A 24,825-nucleotide genomic window follows, 5' to 3' on the forward strand; every position below is an offset into this window, starting at 1 on the left:
GAGCAGAAAACGCCAAAAACGACAAAGTGCGCTAAAGTGCGTGATTGCGAAGCAAAGGTATATGCGTTAAAATGCGTGATTGCGGGGAAACGGTAAATGCGTTAAAATGCGTGATTGCGGGGATGGGGGTTAATTTTCATATGAATTATCTTACGAATGTCAAATTTAGTTTTAACCACGAATTTTTTGTTAAACAGGCCCCTGCTAAATTTATATGATATACAATACTAGAGTATTTAACACGTGAAATCGATAAAAATATAATTACAAAAGGAACACAATTGAGTTGATTGTGTAGAAAAAAGAATGAGGCTTTAAAAAATAAATCAAGTATTTCCCTTTTATTTGCTTGCAGTAACAACATTTTTTTTTATTATTATTTCGAAGGTCTTATCATCAATATTGAAACTTTCAGTGCTTCGTGATTACTTTTCAACGTGAACCAGTTTGTATATTTGACGTCTTTCACGGCAGAACTAGCATACATCCCATTCAGATTGGAGTAATAACCATCTCTGTACCACCATGCTCCTTTGTAATCTATTGCACAATTCGATCTCCTCCTGATATCGTTATCCTGATCTTTTGTTGTAAACTTCATTTTATTATGGTAAGAAAGGCTGTCGCCTAGACATTAAAAAAAGAAAATGTTACAATTACCATCGAAGGTGGGAAAAGAATTAATACTAGTATATAGAGTAAGTAATAATTAAAACCAGAATTATTAAAAATAATTCTAAGAATCTCTTATTAAAAAATCAACAGAGGACTCTAGTGAAGGACACTATTTATGATCATTATACATGTATGTTGTAATTCATTTTTTTTAACAAGTGATTATCTAAATTTTTCTTATCATTAATTGCAGAATATTAATCATTAGACATATGTTTTGCCAGTCCTGTCGAAAAACACTCAACTTTTCAATTATTATGAGAAGAAATTGAGTGTTCCATTCTGTTTCAATTTAAAACCATGCTTAAGATAATTGTTTTAGAATTATAAAATTTAAATGTAAAATCACCTGCTGTACCACTGTAGCCTGACACTCTCAGTTCATACTTGTTTTGTTCGTCACCTACTGCAAATGTTGAATAATTTGAGTAAAATTTCTGACCGTTGAATTTCTCAAAATCAGCCCGAAGTTCCTGATCTCCCTCTTTTGTAAGCAGGTGCATGTTATCGTTTCCTGAAATAAATATTGTCATAAAATTTATATTATTCTCAAAAGCTAACAAAGATTTTATTGAATATTTTCAGTAATGCTGAAATTTACTGTTGCACAAATAAATTTTAAAGTGGGGCTAAATATTTTACATTGGTGTCATGTTTTAAAATTTGAATTTAATGGGTGGGAGTAAATACAAAATTTAGAATGTTGCAGAATAAGTTTATTTGGCGCTTTTGTACAGTAGAAATACCTGTACTTTTTTCTGAAAACTTGAATCAAGAATTAATTAGCAGATTTTTTTTAATTTCTTGTACCTCTTTGATCGTGGTATTTTATTTCGAATCAAATATGACAAATAAATCCAAAAAAATTAAGGCATTTATTTTTTTTTAACGTGATACAGCATTAGACTGACTACACACCTATCCAATAGTTTTTACTAGGATCTCCAAAACCTGCTTTATATTCATTCCAGGTCCGATAGAAATTTGTACTTCCGTCCAGTCTTTTCTGAATCACCTTCATAAAAAGAAACGGTTGCAGACGTAGCCAACAAGATTATACCGTATGATGAAATACAATGCTTCTAAAGAAGAATCAATTAAGATTTAACCCTCACCGTCCAACCCCCTCCCTCTGTAGTCATGTCACAGTAAACTTTCTTCTCTTGTTTTCCATCCGGATAAATTGTGTATACACCATCCTGTCCTTTCCGACCCGGATTTTTCTTTAGTATGGTTGCACAGTTTTTGTACTTGACTAAAGGTTATAAAAATGTACAGGTATATGCAATGTATTCTCAATAAAACTATGGTATATATAAGTAACGTATATCAAACATAATCTTACTATTGGGTAATGTATCCTTGGGTAATTTAGATACATTGAATGTAGAAACAACAATCACTTTTAGTGAGACAGGGTGTTTAATATTGATATTCGATCCTATTTTTTTCCAAGACCAGCGGGAAGTCTTCAGATTTTGATGAAGTTTTGCTGCAATATTTATTAAAAAATGTAATTAGTTATTTTTTTAATCATTTAACTAAGGGAAAATAAGCGTTTAAAAGAATGATCTTAATGTTTTTTTAATTATCTAAGTAACATGTAACAAAAAAACAGTGTATACCTGATAAGGATGGATGGATCTTGTCTCCATTGGAATAAACCAAGAGAAGGACAACAAATAAACCAATTTGAATGATGGATTCCATTATGTTGTATAGTTTGTGACACAACTAATCCAAATATATATATCGTAAGAAACCAATGCAATATCTTCGTTATTGTGAAATATTATATCTATTTCGTGCAGGGAAAAAGCGATTCCTTGACTCTTTAAATAAACTCCGCCTACGCGTTCTTGTTTTCCTTTATTCTGAATTATTGTCATTCTGGGCACGAGAAGACCGGTATGAAAGCAAAGCAAACATTTTCTACTTTCGTTTCTTTTTTAAGTTTTTCCAGGCTTCTTTCACAAATTTACGTGTCAGGAAAACGTCAGAACCGGTGCTATTACGAAAACTGGAAATTTAGCCATCTCCAACCGGAGCTGATTTTCGATACTTGCGATGCGAATTAAATGCTGAACTCACGATTTATCAATAGAAAAATGATCACCAATATCATATAAAAGAAAACATCACTCCACATTTCGATACTTGCAAATTTTAAAATGCACAAAATGGAAAGAAATCTAGATAAAATGTTCTCAACGTCCTGTATATTTTTACAAACGAACCTTAAAAGGATGTTGGCGATTGTACTATTGATAAGTCGTGAGTTTAATTTAATTCGGTTTGCACGTGTTCCAGTTGGAGGCCGCGAATTCCAGTTTTCGTAATGGCGCCGGTTCTTACGTTTTCCTGGCACGTAAAATATCAAAATCGTAAAAAAGGATCTGGAAAACCTCAAATATTTCGGATTAGTTGTCTGCATGACAAAAATACAGTCATGGGAAAGAAGGAAAGATTATGGTTGCAAACATAGAAATTGCAAAATATTGATATGAAGTTAGAGTATATTAAGGATGAAAATTGAAATTAGGTTTCAAACCATTCAGTAACAATATTTAAGGTTCATTGATACTCTGATAAGAGAGATAACTCTTAATGACATAAATGTCTATTATTCCTTGATATATTTGCCAAGTTGAAGTGTCTTTTTTGTCCAACTTTGCCCTGCAAGCTATGTTACAATTGTTTGTATTTTGCTTAAAAAATACATCTCTTTTAGAAAATCATTAAGGTTCAAACAACATTTTATATGAGTGAGCAGAGGGTTTATGAACCTTAAACTAAATATCCCTCTGCCTTCAGGTTGTCAAAAAAGGACTAAATGTAAAAAGCGAAGGTAACAAACAGTGATCAATATTAAAACTCCAGTAGTAAATACAAGTCTTGAACACGGATCACCTGGCAACATCAAAGGTGAGATCATGTACATAAAGGGGAAGCAATTCATCTCCACCGGTCAGCCAAAAGTACAATAGTGAGAAAAGAATTGTCTAGTTATATATAATTATTAATGTATACTGATTCACGTTTACAAAGTAGGTAACAATATTCTTTGTTTGTAATAATAACTACTGCATTTTACATAAAATGCGGTTCAATTGTTCAAGAGGTAACCAAAGATAAACGGACAGTTTCGTTTCTAGGGAAGAGATTCTTCAAAAGTCATATGTCAGTTTTAGATACTTTTAATACTCTTTACAATCACATTGTTGGTAAACTTTTTCTCCCTGTCAACTACTTTCAGTACCAAATCTAATACAATATTTTCGGTACATCACTAAAAGTGTGTGTGTGGGGGGGGGGGGGGGGGGGGGGGGGCGGGGCAACCAGGCTTTCAATTTTCCTATAGTATAAGTACATGTAAGCTTGGGGGAAAAAGTGGGGAGGGGCAGCCCCCCCCCTGCCCCCCCCCCCTGTTGCTACGCCCCTGGATGCTCACTTCTTCATGGCACCTGATCCAACTTCTGATGCTTTGGAGGTCCGTGTTTGCTCTGCTCCTATTTTGTATTTTTTTATGGACTTTGATATTGAATACTGTTCGTTATCTCCATATCTTTCTTTACTCATCATTAAAAATTAACAGCAGTAAAGAAGAAAGTTTAGCAAAACCGCAAAAAACCATATTGGTGTGGATCAAATGTTTATATTAAAAAATCTATAAAAAAAATTAAATTAAAAATTTTACCAACATAAATAGCAAACAAATGCATGATTTTCATCACTTTAACAAACCATTCCCCAAGATAAATATAAGACAAGACTTTTTTTTGCATCACAGACAACTGATAAAATGGATAATTTTGTTACCTTTTCGTTGGATATCCGCATCGGAATTCCAAAAATTTGTTCGTTTTGTTGATTAAGTTTTCAACGTCCCTCTCGAGAATTTTTTTCACTCATGGGGAGACACCACTACTTGCTGTTGGAGGGCTGCAAATTTTAACCTATACTCGACAATCAGAGCCACTGAGCAATAAGCGATCTTTCTTGCCAATACCTATACTTTGACACGGGGACTTTGGTTTATACAGATTTTTATGCATTTGATCCCTGGTCTCCACGTCCCGTAGTGAATTTGAACTCGTGACGTAAGGATCGACTCCTTACTCCGGGAACTACCTCAGACACTCTAACGAGCGTGCCACCCGGTCCAAAAGTTTGGCAGAAGACTGGGTCCGAATAATTTATATCATTTATATCTTGTATTATCTCGTATTATTATCAAAATTTACAAGTTTTTAATTTTATACATAACCACTCCACATGATAAGGCTTTTGATATCATATTGACAGCTGCTTTTTTCAATAAAAATGGAATTGGTTACTTCACTAACTTGTATCAAAAATATTTTGTTCTTCCAATTAAAACACATTGGCGGAAATTGATGATTTATTAGCGCCGTGTTTACGAGAGTGCATTTATTGGGTATTTTTCATGCCAAGATTGTACTTATTGGGTACTTTTTGCTTATTGGGTATACCCAATAAGAAGTGTCGCTGAATATGCTTAAAACACCCTAATTGGGTATTTGCAGGTTAGTACCCAACAAAACTTGGACACGACGATTTGTCCAAAAAAGTGTCCAAAAAAGTTGCTTTCACGGACGCACCGTGTTTTGTTGTTTCAGTTTTACATTCGGAACTCTAAATTCTCGAGAGTTCCGAAAATCAACTTCCGTTGATCCTGATCATGACAACGTTTGTTTTCATGGAAAAAAATATGGCGACTTAGAAACACTTAATGTCAACAAGATTTTCTGATTGACAAGAGAAAAGGTACGTTTATTCGATTAATATTTATCTATTGCTGGGTTCTTGTTTAAGGAAAATAGATTTTAATGTAATTTTGAAAACAATTGTGCACAAAATTAAAATAGATATATCGGAACAATTAATCCTAAGTTGCACTTGTTTGTATTTTGAATTTTCTCTGTCTTTTTAACTCTCTTGAGGGCGAAAGTATTTAGTAAATTTTGTAATTGTTTAATCGGATAATAAATCGAAAGTGTTTATCGTTTAAATTTTAGATATAACCAACTAAGTATTTTATGACAATGTATATTGGAAAGGGAAATGAAAAATTTTAATAATCGTGTGTTCACTTTAATATAAATCAGTTGTTATTACAAATTTATTGGTTATTGTGATTTATTACAAGAATTTGAAGATGCATTAAATTCATCAATTGACAACAACTAAATAATTGTTGGTTTGTTTATCTCGGACGTGAAAAATAACTGTAAAGATTCATCTTATTATCTGAAAAAAGTAAAACAAGACCTACTGACTGTCTTTGAAATTTTCAAAGACTGAGTGAAAAATGTATTATATTTTTTTAATCAAAATATATCATTTGTTTTAATTTCAAGTTTAAAACATACTAAAATTGATAAATCAAAATTAATTATTTCACATGATCGGGTGTGTAATTTTCATTTAATATGCTTCCATTTTTGAGATGGGTCAAAGTGGTGTTTCTGTAAATTATGAAATAAAACAATTTGTTTGAATGTTAAAATTTATTTCTAATGCATTGATAATGACCTTCGTGTAAATTTTCACTCAAACTGTATTAAATTCCCTAATATGGATATATTCCAGACAACGTGCCATTTATCACGTGTAAATCTCCACAACTGCATACATTTTGAGGGCGAGAAGTATTTAGTAAATGATCGTATATTGTTAGATAATCTTTAATAAATCGAAAGTGTTTATTATTCAATTTTATATCATAACCAACTAAGTATGTTCTGACAATGTATATTGGAAAGGGAAATGAAAATTTTAACAATCGTGTGTTCATAAATCAGCTGTAAATTATCGGTTCATGTGGACAGTTTTACAATCGCATAAGTGAGCTGAGATGATGATAAATATAATTGACAACAGCTAAATAATTGTATGTAAGTTTATCTCATCTGATATTAACTTAAGAGATTCATTGTATTACTGAAAAACTTTCAGTCAAAACAGTGCTTTATCTTTTCTTTTTTTTTTTCAAATTATTGTTTTTGTCATTTGTTTTAATTAATTTAAAACAATACTGAAATTGATATAGGGCTACTATAACTATTTCACATGATGGGTGTGTAATTAGCATCGCGCTACACCCGGGGCTTCCATTTTTGAGGATGGGGCTAGTGGTTTTCTGCACTGAGGAATCCCCTTTGGCTATTAAGAATTTTAAAATACACATGTAATGCATGAAAAGCACCACCGGTATTTTCACTCATTTTTTGCTATTAAATTGATTAATATGGAAATATTCCAGACAGCATGCTCATATTATCCATAAATCTCCACAACTGCATCCATTTTGCAGTACTACAAGACTGATTTACTTAAAAACGATCTTTTATTTCCTAATTTTAATTCCCCCCTTTCCTTCGTATATATATAGCAATATTTGCTTGTACGAAAATTATATGCCTCACAGATATCTCATTATTAAATTACATGTATATACATTTACTCAATCAGCTTAATGATAAGTGTCATGCAATTATGTAGCGTTTTTTAAAAGCCATATATGGCCTAACTGATCAAAAAATATATTTTGAAAAATACAAAATTAAGTAAAGAAATATAGTTAATACATTTAAATTAAAGCTTTTCATACAATTCGGAGCACGGAGAACACCTCGTTTTATCTAATAATACGCTTTTATCTTTTCTGTAATGTGTTATTCAAATCTTTTGTATTTTCTTCCAAGTCGGAGAAAATTCTGAGAATCCAAATTAAATTTTGATATCTTTATAACGCAATTGACTTAGATTTTGTAATTTACGGAAAATTTCTATCTTTATCATGTTTATATAAAGTAATGATACAAATAATAAGTTCTTATAATTTTAGTCTAATAATTTTCATTGTACATACGCCATATATGGCTTTAAATGATTCAAGATGAAAACAATATGATTTTTGCTTCGTTTTAATTAGACGAACTAGTGAATGACCAGAAAAGGATTATTTAAAATCTTTTTTTTTATTTTTTTAAATCATTAATTTATATATGATTAAATTTTACCAGCGAAAATTAAATTAAACTTTAATTTTAAAAAGAATCATCTGTAGTTAATACCCTGGGGCCCGTTTCATCAAAGGTCGTACGCCCAGTCGTAGCGCTACGCCGGCGTAAAGTCGGGACTAGCACGAATATTTGCATTTCATTAAAGAGCGTATCGTTACGCCTGACTAAATTTAGGCCAAAATTTTACGTCTACTCATGGGTAGGCGTAAGTTAGGGCGTAAAGTTAAAATAAGGCCTTTTTATTAATTTTAGCGAGTTCTAAAGAAAAAGTAAGGTTCTAAGAAGAATTTAAAATACAAACAATGCATTATTTAATTATACATATTATGAAGAGGGGGAGGGGGGGGGGTGTTGTTACAACTACTTGGGGACGTAGTTGATTTGAGTAATAACGTACTCAAATAATATTTTGATAAATTTCTGCTGAGAAGAAAAGATTGTTTTATTAGAGATTTCTTACGTTTTGACAATGCATTCATACACATTTGATTGTGGTATTGTATGTCTAAGGTATTGTAAATCAATTTACATATATAACTGTATTTCTACACCCCGCTTGAAAAGCGGGACGGTACATGTATATGTACATGTATATACTATTTAGTAATCGGGATGTCCGTCCGTCCATCTGTTACGCTTTGGGGGTACCCATCTCTATCCGCAACTCCTTTCATATCACTGATTGAAATTTGGTGAAATTTTCACAGAATCTTTATTATATATTGCCATTGTGCCTTATTGTACTTTTCACAGAATCTTTATTATATATTGCCATTGTGCCTTATTGTACTTTTTGATCCGATACATATTTTGGGTTTCCCACAGCAAAACATGGACACTGCCATTATATTTATACGGAAGGCGGGGGGATATCTTTTATTGAACTCATTGCTTACGGTACCTCTAGTTTCTTTTTCATTTACTAAAAAGAGACCCATTAAAATTGTCTATTTTGAAAAATATTTTCCAACAGCATATTTTCTGAAAAACAAAAATTACAAAAAAAAAAAAAAAAACAAAAAAAAAAAAAAAAAAAAAATCGGTTTCAAAAGCATAGTTATCATCTTTCATGTAATTTTCTACATTTAAGAAAAAAATTCAAAAAAATAACCCATCTTAAAACCAAATAGTTTTTGTCATGTTTGAAGAGTCCATTTCTTATTAACTTCTCGTCCACATGCGTGGATCCAGAGGGGGTCGGAGAGAGGGTTCAGAATCTCCCGAATTTGCAGATTAATTAACATTGAATGTACAGATTACTTAGTTAAGGACGAAAGTAAAAGTATTTTCCTAGGTATCTGGGACAAGTGATGTTCCCGGCGAATCATAGACCCCAACCCAGGGAGGGGGTTGGGGTCTCATAGACAATAAGAGATTTTTGAAAGTGGTAATAAATTATTGCTTTTATAATATCGATGTAAGATGGTGATAATTACACAGTTAAGTTCAAGAATGAATTATTCCTAATTTTTTTTTCTCCGACAAACATTGATGCAGAAGACATCTTTAATGTTCATAATTTTGTTTAAATGAGCAAATCTTACATAGTATAAGATCATGTGAGCGTATATAAAGCACATATAAGATGAAAATATACATGTTTTTGATTTCCTGCATTACTTACATTTTAATGAAAACAAAATAAAGAGTAGCTGTAACTAAATTTTAAAGACAGAGACCACACAAGCAGAGAATTTTTGTAAGAATATCTTTGTAGTCATTTTTCCAAACCTCTCTCTCTCTCTCTCTCTCTCTCTCTCTCTGCGTATTTTTGAAACGGTACATCACATTTAATCTGCAGATAGTAAAGAATTTTTTTCTATAACTGAACAATTATGAATCAATTGAATTGACAAAAAATTAATAAATATAGACAGGATTATCTTACATGTACCATAGTAGTAAACGTGTAAAATTTATTTCTTGACTCAAAATGTGTTCATATATATTTACATCCGCTGAATATATTCTCCTTTATTTCTTAAGAAAACCCATTGCGTTTATCACTGCATGAACTACAGTCGGAATGTCGCTTGTACAGATTTCTTGATCAGTGGCTGTTCTATCAATGAAACGTATAAAGACATTCGCATCATTAATACAATAATTAATCTTTTTAATCCTACTTTAAATAATTATTTAAACAGATATAAATATAAACAATAAAATGTCTTTCTTTGATTGTTATTACTGGAATGAACGGTCGCAGCTATTGCAGAAAAAATTTACATAACCCGCTTAAGCGGGTTATGTAAATTTTTTCTGCAACAGCTGATTCCGATAATTCCAGTACATGTAATAACATACAAAGAAAGCATTTTATTGTTTAAGTAAACCGTTTGCATTTTGTTTTCATTATTTTTGCTTGCATATACATTTCTTATTAAAATTTTTAAATTTTATTCTGTCTCAAACTTAATTATTAGTATTTGTCAGTAGAATCAGTATTTATCGAATCATGAAATTTATTATCAAAGGCGAAGTTATTAACCTGTATCAATTTCGGGAAGAGGGGGTATGGCTGTAATTAAATTTCCAAAATGAATAGTTTTGCTTAATTCCGAAATACAAGTACATGTACTGTCCTTTTCATCCTTTCAATTTATTAGACTTTTATTATTGAAATATTGTAAAAAACTAAAATTGGTTTCTTAAAAGATGCATGTCTCTTACATAACACTATAAACCCATGCATGTTTCAATTAGTGCAAGTATTAATTTATCTATAACTTGTGTTATTCTGTACTTTGACGTGCTACAATTTATACATGTTTGTACGCTTTGGGCAATGTTTATGTTTTTGCGCCTGCGCAATGCAACGTTGTCAAGGACTTAGTCCTGTGACTAAGCGTATCTTTTACGACTAGACTTACGCCACTTGGTGAAACGCAAATTACGCCCGACTAAATTTTGGCGTAATCCCCGGAAGTACGCCTAAGTTAAGGCTTAACTTTACGACTTTTGATGAAACGGGCCCCTGACTTTTTTCACGATGAACTTTTTTTCAATGTTACTTTTTAATTTTTGCCTCTATATTTGGGCTTGTCACTTTTTACTCGGGGATAGTAACTTTATTGCCACAAAGCTGTGGATTAGTACTTGATTTCCTTTATTGCACAGCGATGACTATGATTTAATAGCACAAAAAGCTAATGGGTTTACGTATGTGAATTTATATGATTAATGCTTACTTGTGATAGGATAACTGGAGATAATGATTCCTTTTTTCCATTGATATTTCATAAATATTTTCCTAAGTATTATGTTACAATAAATTGGTTTAGATTTTTTTTAAATAAAAGTAATCAATAATTACAATGGAAATTAAAACCATAATCATGTTCATTGAGGATTTTCAATATGTAACAGGTCAAACAGGAACTTCAATTGTGAACATTGCAGAGAACACACCCATCAGAAGATGACCCTCAGAAATAGGACAATTGTAAGTAATCAGTAAAATGAACAGGAATACTTCATGCCAACCATAAGATTTTTAGAGACATTTTCGCTTCTTAAATTTAGAAGAGATAGAGGGAAAAACTTGTACATACTACATAACTACTAGGCAACCAACCTTTAACTGCAGGAAAGCTTTTGGTATGTGCAATACAGCTACATAAAACCTCTTTAGTATTCATGTTAAGTTTGAGAAAGTACCTTAGTATTTTTTTCTAGTGTTTGCCAACATTTTCATGCACACTGTTTGCTTGTTTGTACTATCATTTTATTTTAAATTCTTCAGATGCCCTTTACCTTTGCCAGTTTAGAATCATTTGTTTTAAGGGCATCTGAGGGTTGGTTCCAGAACTTAATTAATTGTAAAGTAAATACTGGGGTACTATATGGTCATAGGTTATGTTAATACATGTATAACATTTTGTTCTGATAGAGGTGGCATACAGGAAAAGAAACAATACTAGATATCACTTCAAAGGAATAAAACAGCTTCATCTTGTAGGTGTATTTTATTTAAGGATCACTACTTCATGTCTGATGTGCTGAAAGTTATTCATAATCTGTTTGACTGTAATTTTTCATATTTTCAACTTCTATCCAGCTTAGTCAATTTTAATTAAATTTTGTGCAAAGCATACCCCAGGAAGGGGGGATGGAGTGTCAAGTGTGTCTCTGTCCCTGTCAATATAATTTCAAAGCAGTTAGTAAGGTTTAGGTCAATTTAAAATCCTCTTTAGCAGAACCATTGCGCTAAAAACAATACTAATGTGAAAGCTTTATCATTAAGTGTAGAGATGTTTTTGAAGATTATGTACCCCTAATGTACTGATAGTGTTACATTAGAAGTCTAAAATTTGCAAGGAATAGGTGTAAAATCTTTTTAAAATCTACTTCTTAACACTCAGAAACTAACATACTGTCTAATTAATATGCAACATCGTTTTGTGTGTTGAATGATGATTCCATTTTGATAAACTTATGGCGGATGGGGGGTATGATGAAGATGCAGTTAGACATAGAAAAAAAAAAGAGTTGATAGAATTTAGTTTTTCTTCCATTTTATTTATCAATACATATTTCTGAATAAGAAATATACTTCTACTTCTTGGTTGGGTTTGATCAACATAAAGGGTGATCTTGCTGTAGTCAAGAAAAACATGTTTTATACGGCAAAGAAATGCCTTTATCTAATTGCAGAATGAATAAAATGGACAGAGGCAGAACTGAAGGAGATGCATGAAATGAGGAATATTTCAAAGATTGCCTGAGCATAACCACTGCTACTGGATAAACATATGGCAATATAAAAGAGCAGGGTCAATGGAGGTATCATACAGTATAGGCCATGAGAGACCCTGAAGAAGAAAGTATTGAACAGAAACAAAAATAAAACCATTTTGACATTTATTGAAATATAGGATCAAAGTCTTACATGTAAAATTTGGGCATGTAATGACTTTTCTCTAGCTCTAAGACTTATAACAGTGATGATTTGATTTAATATCTTTATCCCGATTTGTCGAAAAGATTTGGACATAGTGCATCAATTATTTTAAAGTTTTGATACAACGAATTCATTCATTGTACTTGTAACTGAGTTTTCTGGTGCGACACTGTTTTATCGGCTTCAAAACTAAGTTTGTGATTTCCAAACCAGATTAATGAGATCATGTAATATCTTTTAACATCGGTGACTATTTAATCCATTCTTTTACATCCCAGAAGTATTTTTATTATTACAGGGAAAATATGTATTGTACATGTATCTGTAATAAACAGGATTATAGAAATTTTCCATATAATACAACACAATCTTAGCAACTGAAGGCAAATATTTTATCAAGGGTGTGATCTATTTATCAATATGGTTTTCAGCATCTTGCTCTACCTGTAATGACTTGCTCCAAGTTCCAATATTTAAATTTAAATTTTGCAAACATGGTTATAAAATTCTTTAAAAGCCAAATAGTTTAGGCACAAAATGCTTATATATTTCCTATCATTTGTAAAGTGTACACTGAATGAGATGTGGAATGTTAGAATTAAAGTATTAAATATGTTTTGGACTTATGTATGCTTATGCAGATAAATTTGAATTCAACTAGGGAAGGTAAATGTCATACTTATTGGGTTTGCAATCTAATGCAAGAGTATAAATATCCAAGACAAATTTGACAATTTTAATGAAGGGTATAAGTAACCCAAGAAGAATTGGACAGATAAACATCACCTGTTGGGTTTTATTCTGATGTTGGGATGTAATATCCAAGAAGAGTTGAACCAATGTCCAATACCTATTGGGTTTTCTTTCTTATGAAAAAAATTTGAGTAACCCAAGAAGAATGTCCAATACCTTTTAGTTTATATACTATTGAAGGGATGAAGATATCCAAGAGGAATTGGACAGGTGTCCATTACATGTTGGGTAGTATTCTGATGAGGGGATTCTCAAGAAACCCAAGAATTAGACAAGTGTCCATTGCCTGTTGGGTGGGATGTAGATATCCAAGAGGAGTTGGACGGATGTCCATTACCTGTTGGATGGTATTCTGGTGAAACAATTCAAGAAACCCAAGAAGAATTGGACAAGTGTCCATTACCTGTTGGGTGAGATGTAGATATCCAAGAGGAGTTGGACAGGTGTCCATTACCTGTTGGGTTGTATTTTGATGATGCAATTCAAGAAACCCAAGAATTAGACAAGTGTCCATTGCCTGTTGGGTGGGATGTAGATATCCAAGAGGAGTTGGACAGATGTCCATTACCTGTTGGGTGGTATTCTGATGAAACAATTCAAGAAACCCAAGAAGAATTGGACAAGTGTCCATTGCCTGTTGGGTGGGATGTAGATATCCAAGAGGAGTTGGACAGATGTCCATTACCTGTTGGGTGGTATTCTGATGAAACAATTCAAGAAACCCAAGAAGAATTGGACAAGTGTCCATTGCCTGTTGGGTGGGATGTAGATATCCAAGAGGAGTTGGACAGGTGTCCATTACCTGTTGGGTTGTATTTTATGAGGAGATTCAAGAAACCCAAGAATTAGACAAGTGTCCATTGTATGTTGGGTGGGATGTAGATATCCAAGAGGAGTTGGACGGATGTCCATTACCTGTTGGGTGGTATTCTGATGAAACAATTCAAGAAACCCAAGAAGAATTGGACAAGTGTCCATTACCTGTTGGGTGGGATGTAGATATCCAAGAGGAGTTGGACAGGTGTCCATTACCTGTTGGGTTGTATTTTAATGAGGAGATTCAAGAAACCCAAATGGAATTGGACAATGTACACATGTTCAATTGTTCTTTGGTAGTTTAATCCCTTCTTCAAAATACAACCCAACAGGTATAGGACACCTGTCCAAAGCCTGTTGGATACCTTCATTCTGCCCAACATGTAATGGGCATTTGCTAATTGTTAATTGGTCATGACTCAAAAAGGTTTCTCCTTAAATACTTAATTTTGTTATTCAAGAAAGGTTGAACAGAGTCTGAGATGTGTTGAGTTGTGTTTTCACAATTCAGTTTTTTTGCACTTAGGTATTCATATATTTTAATATTAGTTATTTTGAAATATACAGGTGTATATCCTTATTGCTAAGAACAAATTAGTTAGGTGTTACAATAAAAGAGATATATCACAGAAATTGACAAAAATATGGGTTCAAAACCAAAGGTTTTCAGTCTTGTCTGAATTTACCAGCAAATATTAAATATAAAATAAATTTGAAATGAATAAAAAACAATAAGAAAAAACCCAATAAAATACGGACACGAGGATTAATATCCAATAAGATTTGAACAGTAACTACCCAAATAATGCTCTCTCGTGTGTACACTTTTTTTGTATCCAATAAGCAGTATCCAATAGGACTTGGACTTGATGTACCCAATATATAACCAAATGTGTGTCCGTCCGTCCATCCGTCCGAGATCTCTTGTCCGGAGCATATCTTCTCTCTTCTTGGCCCAATCTGGCTCATACTTCACCCACAGAGTGCCTTTGGGTAACCGGTGTGCAGTGACGTTAAACCATGTTTCTAGGTCAAAGGTCAAGGTCATAGCACAATTATACGAAAAATCCTTGTCCGGAGAATATCTTCTGTCTCCTTGGCCTAAACTGGCTCATACTTCACCCACAGAGTGCCTTTGGAAAACCGGTGTGCAGTCACCTTGAACCATGTTTTTAGGGCAAAGGTCAAGGTCATAGCAGAATTATACGAAAAATCCTTGTCCGGAGAATATCTTCTGTCTCCTTGGCCCAATCTGGCTGATACTTCACCCACAGAGTACCTTTTGGTAACCGGTGTGTAGTCACCTTGAACCATGTTTCTAGGTCAAAGGTCAAGGTCATAGCAGAATTATACGAAAAATCCTTGTCCGGAGCATATCTTCTGTCTCCTTGGCCCAATCTGGCTCATACTTCACCCACAGACTGCCTTTGGGTAACCGGTGTGCAGTGACCTTGAACCATGTTTCTACGGCAAAGGTCAAGGTCATAGCAGAATTATATGAAAAATCCTTGTCCGGAGCATATCTTCTGTCTCCTTGGCCCAATCTGGCTGATACTTCACCCATAGAGTACCTTTGGGTAACCGGTGTGCAGTCACCTTGAACCATGTTTCTTGGTCAAAGGTCAAGTTCATAGCAGAATTATATGAAAAATCCTTGTCCAGAGCATATCTTCTCTCTCCTTGGCCCAAACTGACTCATACTTCACTCACAGAGTGCCACCGGTCAGTGGATGTGCAGTGACCTTGGTTGTTCTTGACCGTAGCTTATCTTCTCTCTCCTTGGCCCAATCTGGCTCATACTTTACTCACAGAATGCCACTGGTCATTGGATGTGCAGTGACTTTGGTCGAAGTTTCTAGGTCATTTTCAGAATTAGCCTCTTTGTTTAAAATCTTTGTTTGGAGCATAGTTTTTTCACCTTAATTCCAGTTAATTTATATAACGGGATACAAGATAACTTCGATATATATCTGTAAATTCGCAATATCCGTGAAGTCGTACTAAATGACTTTTACTTTATTACACAAATGTTCCTCTTCAAAATAAACCCTTTTAAACTACCTTACATTTTCATGTTCATTGTTGAAAGCGGGGCCCTTTGAGATGGCCACCATCTCAATGATATCTAGTTAGATGTTTGTATCCTCTTTAACACCGCCCGCCTGAGGGTCCATGTCGAATTTTAAACGCACATTTGGTGTATTTTACGTTACATGTGTAATTTTTCATGGTTATAGTTTTTCAGTAAATTGAAATAAAACATTGTGCATTTTGGTCTCCCTAGAGTATTGAAAATGCATATATACTAGTAGTTCCTATTGTGTATTCGATGACATGGTTTCGAATGTGTTATAGAAATCTGAACGTCGTGGATTTCTAATAGATAATCATAAGGAAAATTTCACTGAATATAAATATTCAATCTCAAACGCCTCTCTAGACAATTTATCTATCATGGGATATTGCCATTGCCGGCGAAGTTCATGCCTCGAAGGGATGCTCCGCTTATCAGTGTTCTTGTTAAAATTGTTTTTTGCAGTTTTAAAATAACAAGTTTTGTAAAAAATATTTTTATCATTATATAACCCAAAGAATAAGAAATTGAATTTTTTTTCATTAATTTTCCAAGTGATCTTTGATCACAAATATTCAGTATAGTCAATTGTCTTTGATCATTCTTTTTCCCGAGGAAATAAGGCAGGTACGCTATAATATATCTTATAAATGAATGAAAAAGTCACAATATGCACATTTTTATACGACATATTTTCTCCAAGCCCAAAAAAGTTTCTGCTAGAGTTTAGAGCTTCGGAATCCCTAATTACCTGTCAGTTATTTCGTAGCACAGATTTTGGCACGTTAACGTGTTTATTTCTAATTTTAACATTTGAATACAAGCAAGCCTAACCTATTTATTTGAATAGGAAGGTATTGTAATGCCAAACCTAACACTGCATGCGTCTGAAAACCTGACCAGAACACTTCCGGGTTATGTATTGGTGCTTACATTTCGACGCCGTTGTCCCATTGACAGTGCTTAAATCATTCTTAAAATGTCAGGCTGTTTTGTTTTTAACCCTTTAAGGCAATATTTTCACATTTATTATTGATTTAATTAAGATTCAAAACACAGTCATCCTCCTCCACTAATCAATGAAACAAATGGAAAAAACGAACAGTATTCAAGATCAAAAGTCCATAAAACTATACAAAATAAGAGCAGAGCAAAGGTAGTCCTCCAAAACATCAGAGGTGTTATCAGGTGCCATGGAGGAGTGAGCATCCCCTGCTGACGGTCACATCCGCCGTGTTCTCCTTGTAATGATATGAAAAAAACGAGAAAACCCGTTGTCAATTCAATGTGTATAGAATGGACAAACAATAAGTATGAAAAACGTCAATCAGCATTTGACTCAATTGATAAATTGTATTTCCTGGCAAGGTCATTGTATCGACCATAGGACTAACAAAATGATGACTTTCAATGAAACTGCTGAAATTCTTGTTTCATCAACTTATTTATCAATAATTTACCTCGTATTAGAAAATGATCATACGTATAGCATGCTCTTGCGTATCGAATTTACTGAGAGATATAAACTACGTATGGATGTGATGAAGGTATATTGCTGCAAAAGTGAGGGAAATTGTCGATAGAAAAGTTAAACTCATCACGTTTATCAAAGAGCTTGGTTGTCAGATTACTGTTCACGTCTTTTTCAAGCAAACTATCCAAATATGAAACAGATGTGTCAGACTCTGTGGCATCTTTTTTCTCAAGCTCACAAGGATATATCCTTTCGACATCAGAATGGAAATTACCATTGTTTATTGACAATACGTCTTATCTTAATGTCGAGTTGAAGGACACAGAAAGTGTTTTCTTCTTTTCACGTACAAGATTGCTCAAATTCTGCTTCATATGAATACGAAATTAGGTCAGCTAATAATGGGAAGCAATTGGCACTCATGGGAATTCGAATAGATTGTTGGAAGACCTGGTCTCCAAAAACTACATAGATATTGTCAATCAGAAACTCAAACATCTTTTTGATGTCAACTTTAGAGTACTTGTGCATACAATCAGAATGTTTTCTGACAAAATAATTTTGCAAATGACCATTGACAAGGTAAATAAAGAAACTGGGAACGATAGTATTGTTCTCCCGCCTACCTCCAAGTCAATTTTCAAAAGTTAACAAATTCGATGAATTTTTAATATTTTTTATAGATAATTATATGAATTTTCATAAAACATTACTTATTTGGGAAAACAAAGAGAGATAACTGTAAAATTTTGGTAAAACTTGTGTTTTTCACTATAGAAATCAACGGAAAATATTTTTAAAACATCCCCCCCCCCCTCGTGTCACAAAAATTCCTTTTTACAAGTAATATGAAATGTTATTTCACATATTCATACCAAGCTTTTTGTGTGACACGGGGGTGGGGGATATGTTTATTGACAAAAAACGATAAAAATGCTTATTTTCCACCAATTTCAAAGCGATTTACAACTGAAACATATTTTATTGATATATATATATGTTTTATTTATTTGCCTAAAACATAAGAAAAGATATAAGGAACATTTAATCACATCCAATACTATTTCAAAATATGGTGATGCTTGAAACTCCGATTTCAATGGAAATTATCGTCTACCCCCCTTTTTTCAAGAGCTGGAATTATGGATAATTTACTGTTTAGTATTATTAGACTATTAGTGTTATAATTTAGTCTTAACTGGTATTAAGACAATATTCATCAATTACCATTGAGCTGTTCTTTGAATTGAATAAAGACTTTATGGCCAAATTGCTATTTAAATTGAATTAAATGGTTCCAAAATGTAGGTAGGAATCGAGAGTTAGCGTGCGTATTTCGTTACGAGTTACATATTTGTTGAAAAAGCAGCTGTCAATGATATCATGAAACTGGACTTTAATTTATCGTGGGAAATGGTGTGTATAAATTTGATTACAGTAAAACCTTGTGATTTCAAATTGTTTAGGTAAAAGTTCCTGGGAATTTTTAAGTATCCACATCTGATTTACATCACTTCTTGAATATTATGTTGCATAGTACTCTTAAAGTTTCTCCTTCACAGCTGTTAATATCTAAGTGATGAGTGGAGAAAGAAGCTTGGTTGAACATTCACTTGAACCCGCTATGTATTTTTGTTTGTTAAGATTTTTATGAGGTTCGGAATCCAATATACATGTATACGTATGGAAGTTAAAATTCATTTTGGTTCTTTAATATATTAAAAATAATCAAAACTGACGTATGATTTTGAAGAATTTCTTCCTTTGAAAGGGAACTATGAGTATACGTTGGATTACCAATCGTAGAACTAAATGTTGATGAAGCAGGTATATTTGCAGTCTCGTTTCAAGTCATGATTTATAATAGTAAGTTCTATGATCGATACAGTGACCTTTTCGGCAGGTGCAATTTATCATTGAGTCAAATGCTGACTGCCATTTTTTGTGCCGGTGTGTAAAGACGAATAATGACCCCCATAGAATAATGACCGAGGGTCATTTTTCAACGACAAAAAATGACCCCCACCCGTAGAAAAAAATCATTTTTTGTAGAAAAAGGGTCCTAGGGGGTCATTATTTTATATGTTAGTCCTATAAAATAATGACCCCCATTGAAAAATGACCCCCTTTAAAGTGATACAAAATATACACACTTTGATATCTTTTTTACAGCGAAACTAATTTTTACCTTTTCTGTAATCAGAAAAATATAAAAAGTCCTATGAAATAATTAAGAGATTCACGTAGTCTTTCAATGCTAAAATTGTGTTTGAAAAGAGATTCTTTAATTGTCAAGTAAATAAAATTTCTTTTTAATATTCCTCCTTATAGAGTTTGCTTAAAAAATGATATTCCACTTGTTTTTAGAAATCAAATCATGCAAAAATCAGGTTTAAATACTGTTTAATAGGAAAAATTTAAATTTCCGTCGTTTCAACTTTTAGTTTGTTTAAGTTTGGCACATCCTATTTCACAATGAAAAAGGAGGAAATTTTTCCCCCCCCCCCCCAAAAAAAAAAGAACATTGCGTTAAATCAAAACAAAAAATAATAATAAATGAAAAGCAAAAATGTAAATAAAACTGTATACCTTTCAATGATTCTGAAAGAGGTTCTAGATAAAATATTGAAATGAAGTTTACACACGCCTTTACACAAGTACTATCATATCATAATTTACTTCGCCATGATTAAAGCATACTTTAAATGTTGGTGGAGGTATGCTTGAAAGTATTGTGGCAAAGTAACAGTTAAAAATTAGTAGAATAGTAGATTATATTTAGCTTAATTTTCATTCCTTCTTATAGAAAAATAAAGGTAGAGTGGTTTATTTTTTTTTTTTTTTTTTTGCTTTTGTTCAATATTGACTTCCTCCTAAATAAGAAAGGGGTGGGGTAAGTATAAGACCTAAAAATATGCTCTGTAAAGCTAGTGGGCTAGTGTAAAATACACAGTCATTCTAATGCAAAAACTATACATGTTGACATAAACTTTTGATTTAGCACACAGTATTCATTACATTTCTTTTAACGTAGAACCTACTTCGTATGACATCATAACTGGTAAATGTGTTAAACCTGTGCTAACCCATTAAGACGTCATAATTAATTCAATGCCACTTTTTCCCGTACTTGACAGCTTCAATAAAAATGGTAGAAAATACTGCATTTTGAAATTCACAGAATTCAATCATGCCAACATAATCTTAATTCAATTCATATATTTTTTAGCTTATAATGGTTAATGGCAAAATATTTCTGGAATAAGAGAAAATATGTAGGCACCTTTTATTTACTAGATCTAGACCTGAAGTTGACAAACCCAAGACTATCTAGTGTATTGAAATTACAATGTACATACAACTTTCTTAATAATTTGAATGGTATGTAACCATTTTGAAGGAATGCATTAATCGTAAGAAATCTTTAGTTGCCAGCTATATAGTGTAACATCTTGATGAAATGTGTCTAAGTCAAAGATGTACGTGTTGTAGATCTTTTGATCGTATGTACATTTTTGTGATATCTATAATGAAATGATGTGCATTCCTTTAACAATTATTTGTTACCTATTCATATTCTTAGTGTTTGATTACAATTTTTCTATTAAATATGATCTTTTTAAAGTAAAAGTACAATTTCTGATAAATATTTAATCTGAAAGTAACCCCAAACAGTCATTTAATTATTAAATCCCGTGTAAGTGCAAAAAGGTCAAGAATATGAGTATCGGTAAATAGCCTATCTTTCATTAGTTAGAGTGGAAAAGTATATAATTTAATCATTTTTTGTAATCATTTGGCTATGTTCTTCGTTATATTGAAGATTGAAAACATTGTGACAAAGACTTCTAAAAAATATTTACAAATATAGGGTGCATAATTGACTAAAAATAATAGAGTTCATTTGACTTTTTTAATGGTGGACTTATCTTTTATGTTAATTGGATAAAAAAGAAATTATTTTTGATAAAATATTGTTTAATATTATTCAGTTAAAAAAGTTTATATACGACGATGTTTGAAGAAGTATTTTTGTGATTTTTCATATTCCCTTTATGACAAGTACCCCTAAAAAAAATTGAAAATGTGAAGTCGCAGTATGTAAATACCATACCAAGTTTCACAGCCTGTTCTAGATTAAAAAACAAGGAAACATATCATGATATCTTAACTGATTGATAAGCAAGTACTAATTTATCATTTTGAAAAGTTTGAAAATCTTGTGACAAAGACTTTTCCGACATAGGTTCTACCTTAATTCTTGTTTTACTCCACCCTTTTACTCAGTTCTGAGTATATTTTTCAGAGAATTTAATATGAAAATCAGAAAAAAACATTTCATCGTTGTAACGTCTTCTTTATAATGTATATTAATATGAAAAGTTAATTGAAGACCATTTCTTTTATGTCCCCGTAATCGAAAATTCGGGGGTATATAGTTTTATCGTGATCGTCTGTATGTCCGTCTGTCTATCTGGCGGTTTGTTTGTCCGCAAAAACCTTAACCTTTATCATAACTTTTCATTTATTGGAGCTATGACTTTCATATTTAATATGTATATTCCTTGTGACAAGACCTTACTTTGGATACCACTAAATTTGACCTTTTGACCTTTACCTTGGAGTTTGTCCCATTTTACACAAAAATGGCAAATTTTTACTTTGGCCATAACTTTTAATCGGTAGATACTAGTACTCTCATACTTCAAATATGAAGTTTTTTGACATTACCTTTCATTGGATACTAAAAACCTTGACCTTTTGACCTTGACCTTGGAGTTTTCCGTACTTATGATTTTTTTTTACCTTGGCCTTAACTTTTGAACGGTGAGGGCTAGGATATTCATACTTCACATATGTAATCCTTGTCACATTAAACATTTTCTTAAGAAATCATCAACTTTGACCTTTGAGTTTGACCTACCTTTCAAAAACTTATCCTTACCCATTACTTTTGAACAAGTGGTGGTAGGGCTTTCCTATTTTGCAGTTGTATTTCTTGTGAGAAGACCCTACTTTGGGTAACAATATATTTAATTTGCATTTAAGAAAAGTTTAATCTTTGCTATGTTGCCATACAGGGGCATAGCTGCTTCACAAACACATCTTTTTATATATGAGGATTTGCTGATAAGAGATGGATACCTCAAAGCGTAACAGACGGACGGACATCCCGATCACTATATACCCTCCTGCTTTTCAAGCGGAGGATATAATAATATATAATACTGCTGATTTTTTCTGTCAGTTCGATGATTTCCACCATCAAAAAACAATGTTTACCTAACCCTTAAGGCTTGATAAATCTTTTACTCCTTTAGATTCTGAATCATTGCATTTACCTTAAAATATGGCTATAATTGTATAATGTTATGAGATCAACATATCATCAGTTTATTCCCAATAAGCTCAGGTGAGCTTTTTGGCCAATATGCTTCTTTATCTAAGTTTTTTCTGCCCCCTAAAAATTTTAGCTTTAATCTACAGGGGGTCATTTTTCTTCACGTGGGTTCTGCAAATTTTTAGGGAAGTGACACTTTTTCTACGGGCAAAAGGGTCATTTTTCTACGTCGAATAATGACCGGGGGTCATTTTTTGCTGTCGAAAAATGACCCCCGGTCATTATTCGATGGGGGTCATTATTCGTCTTTACACCGGCTGTTAGTCCCTTGTTTGAAACATGTAGAGACTATTTAAAACGACTATACAGGCAACCATGTACATGGTTACATTTTTACATTCTAAAAATTAATAGGAAAATTTATGTCCGCATTTTATTGGCAAACCCATAAATTTTCATTAGTAAATGTATGACTGCAAACTCAGTAATGCCTACCTTTATGACTGGCTGAGATCTACTACTTATATAAAGATATCCTTATGATGTCTTTTAGGTAAATATTTATAGTTTTCTGCATTGGAGTAGCAATGGTTATGAAAAATTATTTCATCTTCAGAACATTTCTCAACGTCAGAACATAATAATTTCGAGTCTGTTTCTCTCATTGTGTTTTGTACAAATGTAAACAATTCAGAAAGATGAAATGGTTACAATGATGAGTTCGTACTATGTAATAATTGAATAATGATTAATTTAAAAAAAATCAACTTTAGGCTTTTTTTTTTCTCCAGTAAGACGATTTTGTATCCCTAGATGTACAATATCCTTGCTCTTTGGGATTGGAGAATACTGTTCTATGATAAATCATTGCATCGATATCAGAGCAGCGAAAAAAACGTTTTTAATGACAGAATGAATATGAATGTACATATATGATTTGCATATTGCAAATGCAATTTATTGAGATCAAATAAAAAGAAAAAACTGCAAGATATACAAAGCCTTTAAGGCAAGTTGCTGATGAATGAGGGGAGATAACTTCTCCGTGGAAGATTCATGCCGTAAGAGCGTCATCCATCAAATAAAAACTAACGGTGCACCGAGCTGAAGTTGGAACACTGATGAATTATGCAAATCTAAATAAAAGTCATGATCACTTCACAGAACCAGACAAATGTAATACTTTGTAATGTTCAAATAAAGCTCCTTAGCACTGTACTATATATAGAAGGTACGGCTTTTCACGTTTGCTCGACAGACTGATCCATTCCGTAACTGCTATGCACTCCATAAATACTTCAAAAGACGCCCCCTTACTTTAAAGACGTTTTATCTCCATGCATGATTTGGACAAGGCCTCTTCCCCCTAGATGCACCCTATTTTCTAGACCAATGTGATACATAAAAAGAATAGAACCTAATGCAATCGTTTTATAAAGAAGAGGCCCTGTCCACAGACCGTGTACTGGCAAGCTATGAACGATGATACAGCAAACATACAGCTAAAATATACTGTAGGGACTTTACCAACGTCAGTGGGTCTAACATTTGTGACTTACATGTCGTACATTTAAAAATATGAGTAGATGGGAGTCAAAGGTCCGACAATAATATACAAAAGTGAAATACGAAAACTTCAATAACTCCTCAAATAAAAAATATAGATGTATATGTATGTATATGTATATGTATATGAACTAGAGACATTTCTTCAGAACTGAAAGTTAGAAAGGCCATCAC

At 32.7% G+C, this 24,825-nt stretch overlaps 1 protein-coding gene and 1 long non-coding RNA gene across 2 annotated transcripts; one reads left to right on the forward strand and one right to left on the reverse strand.

Annotated features, from left to right (window-relative positions):
- Positions 1-376: 376 nt before the first annotated feature.
- Positions 377-2,385, reverse strand: LOC134267475 (ficolin-1-like). The gene is made up of 5 exons (XM_062749677.1): positions 2,301-2,385; positions 1,791-1,930; positions 1,594-1,690; positions 1,025-1,189; positions 377-627 (listed from the first exon to the last, which is right to left on the reverse strand). The coding sequence occupies exons 1-5, from the start codon at positions 2,383-2,385 to the stop codon at positions 377-379; spliced, it is 738 nt and encodes a 245-aa protein (XP_062605661.1).
- Positions 2,386-5,417: 3,032 nt separating this feature from the next.
- On the forward strand, positions 5,418-13,242 carry LOC134267476 (uncharacterized). Its single transcript, XR_009992167.1, has 3 exons — positions 5,418-5,463; positions 11,094-11,169; positions 12,381-13,242. It is a non-coding gene; the product is annotated as an uncharacterized LOC134267476 (long non-coding RNA).
- The last annotated feature ends 11,583 nt before the right edge of the window (positions 13,243-24,825 follow it).

The sequence above is a fragment of the Saccostrea cucullata genome, unplaced genomic scaffold (genome assembly GCF_032062105.1).
Source record: "Saccostrea cucullata isolate Sc308-1 unplaced genomic scaffold, CSIRO_AGI_Scuc_v1 ctg9578, whole genome shotgun sequence".
Classification (NCBI taxonomy): Eukaryota; Metazoa; Mollusca; class Bivalvia; order Ostreida; family Ostreidae; genus Saccostrea; species Saccostrea cuccullata.

What these genes read in the sequence shown, in the direction of transcription:
- LOC134267475 (XM_062749677.1), bottom strand. Translation starts at nt 2,385, where the DNA reads ATGGAATCCATCATTCAAATTGGTTTATTTGTTGTCCTTCTCTTGGTT. An exon ending in GATCCATCCATCCTTATCAG is followed by an intron (nt 1,931 to 2,300) that starts GTATACACTGTT and finishes TATAACCTTTAG; the next exon opens with TCAAGTACAAAAACTGTGCA. An exon ending in CAGAGGGAGGGGGTTGGACG is followed by an intron (nt 1,691 to 1,790) that starts GTGAGGGTTAAA and finishes CTTTTTATGAAG; the next exon opens with GTGATTCAGAAAAGACTGGA.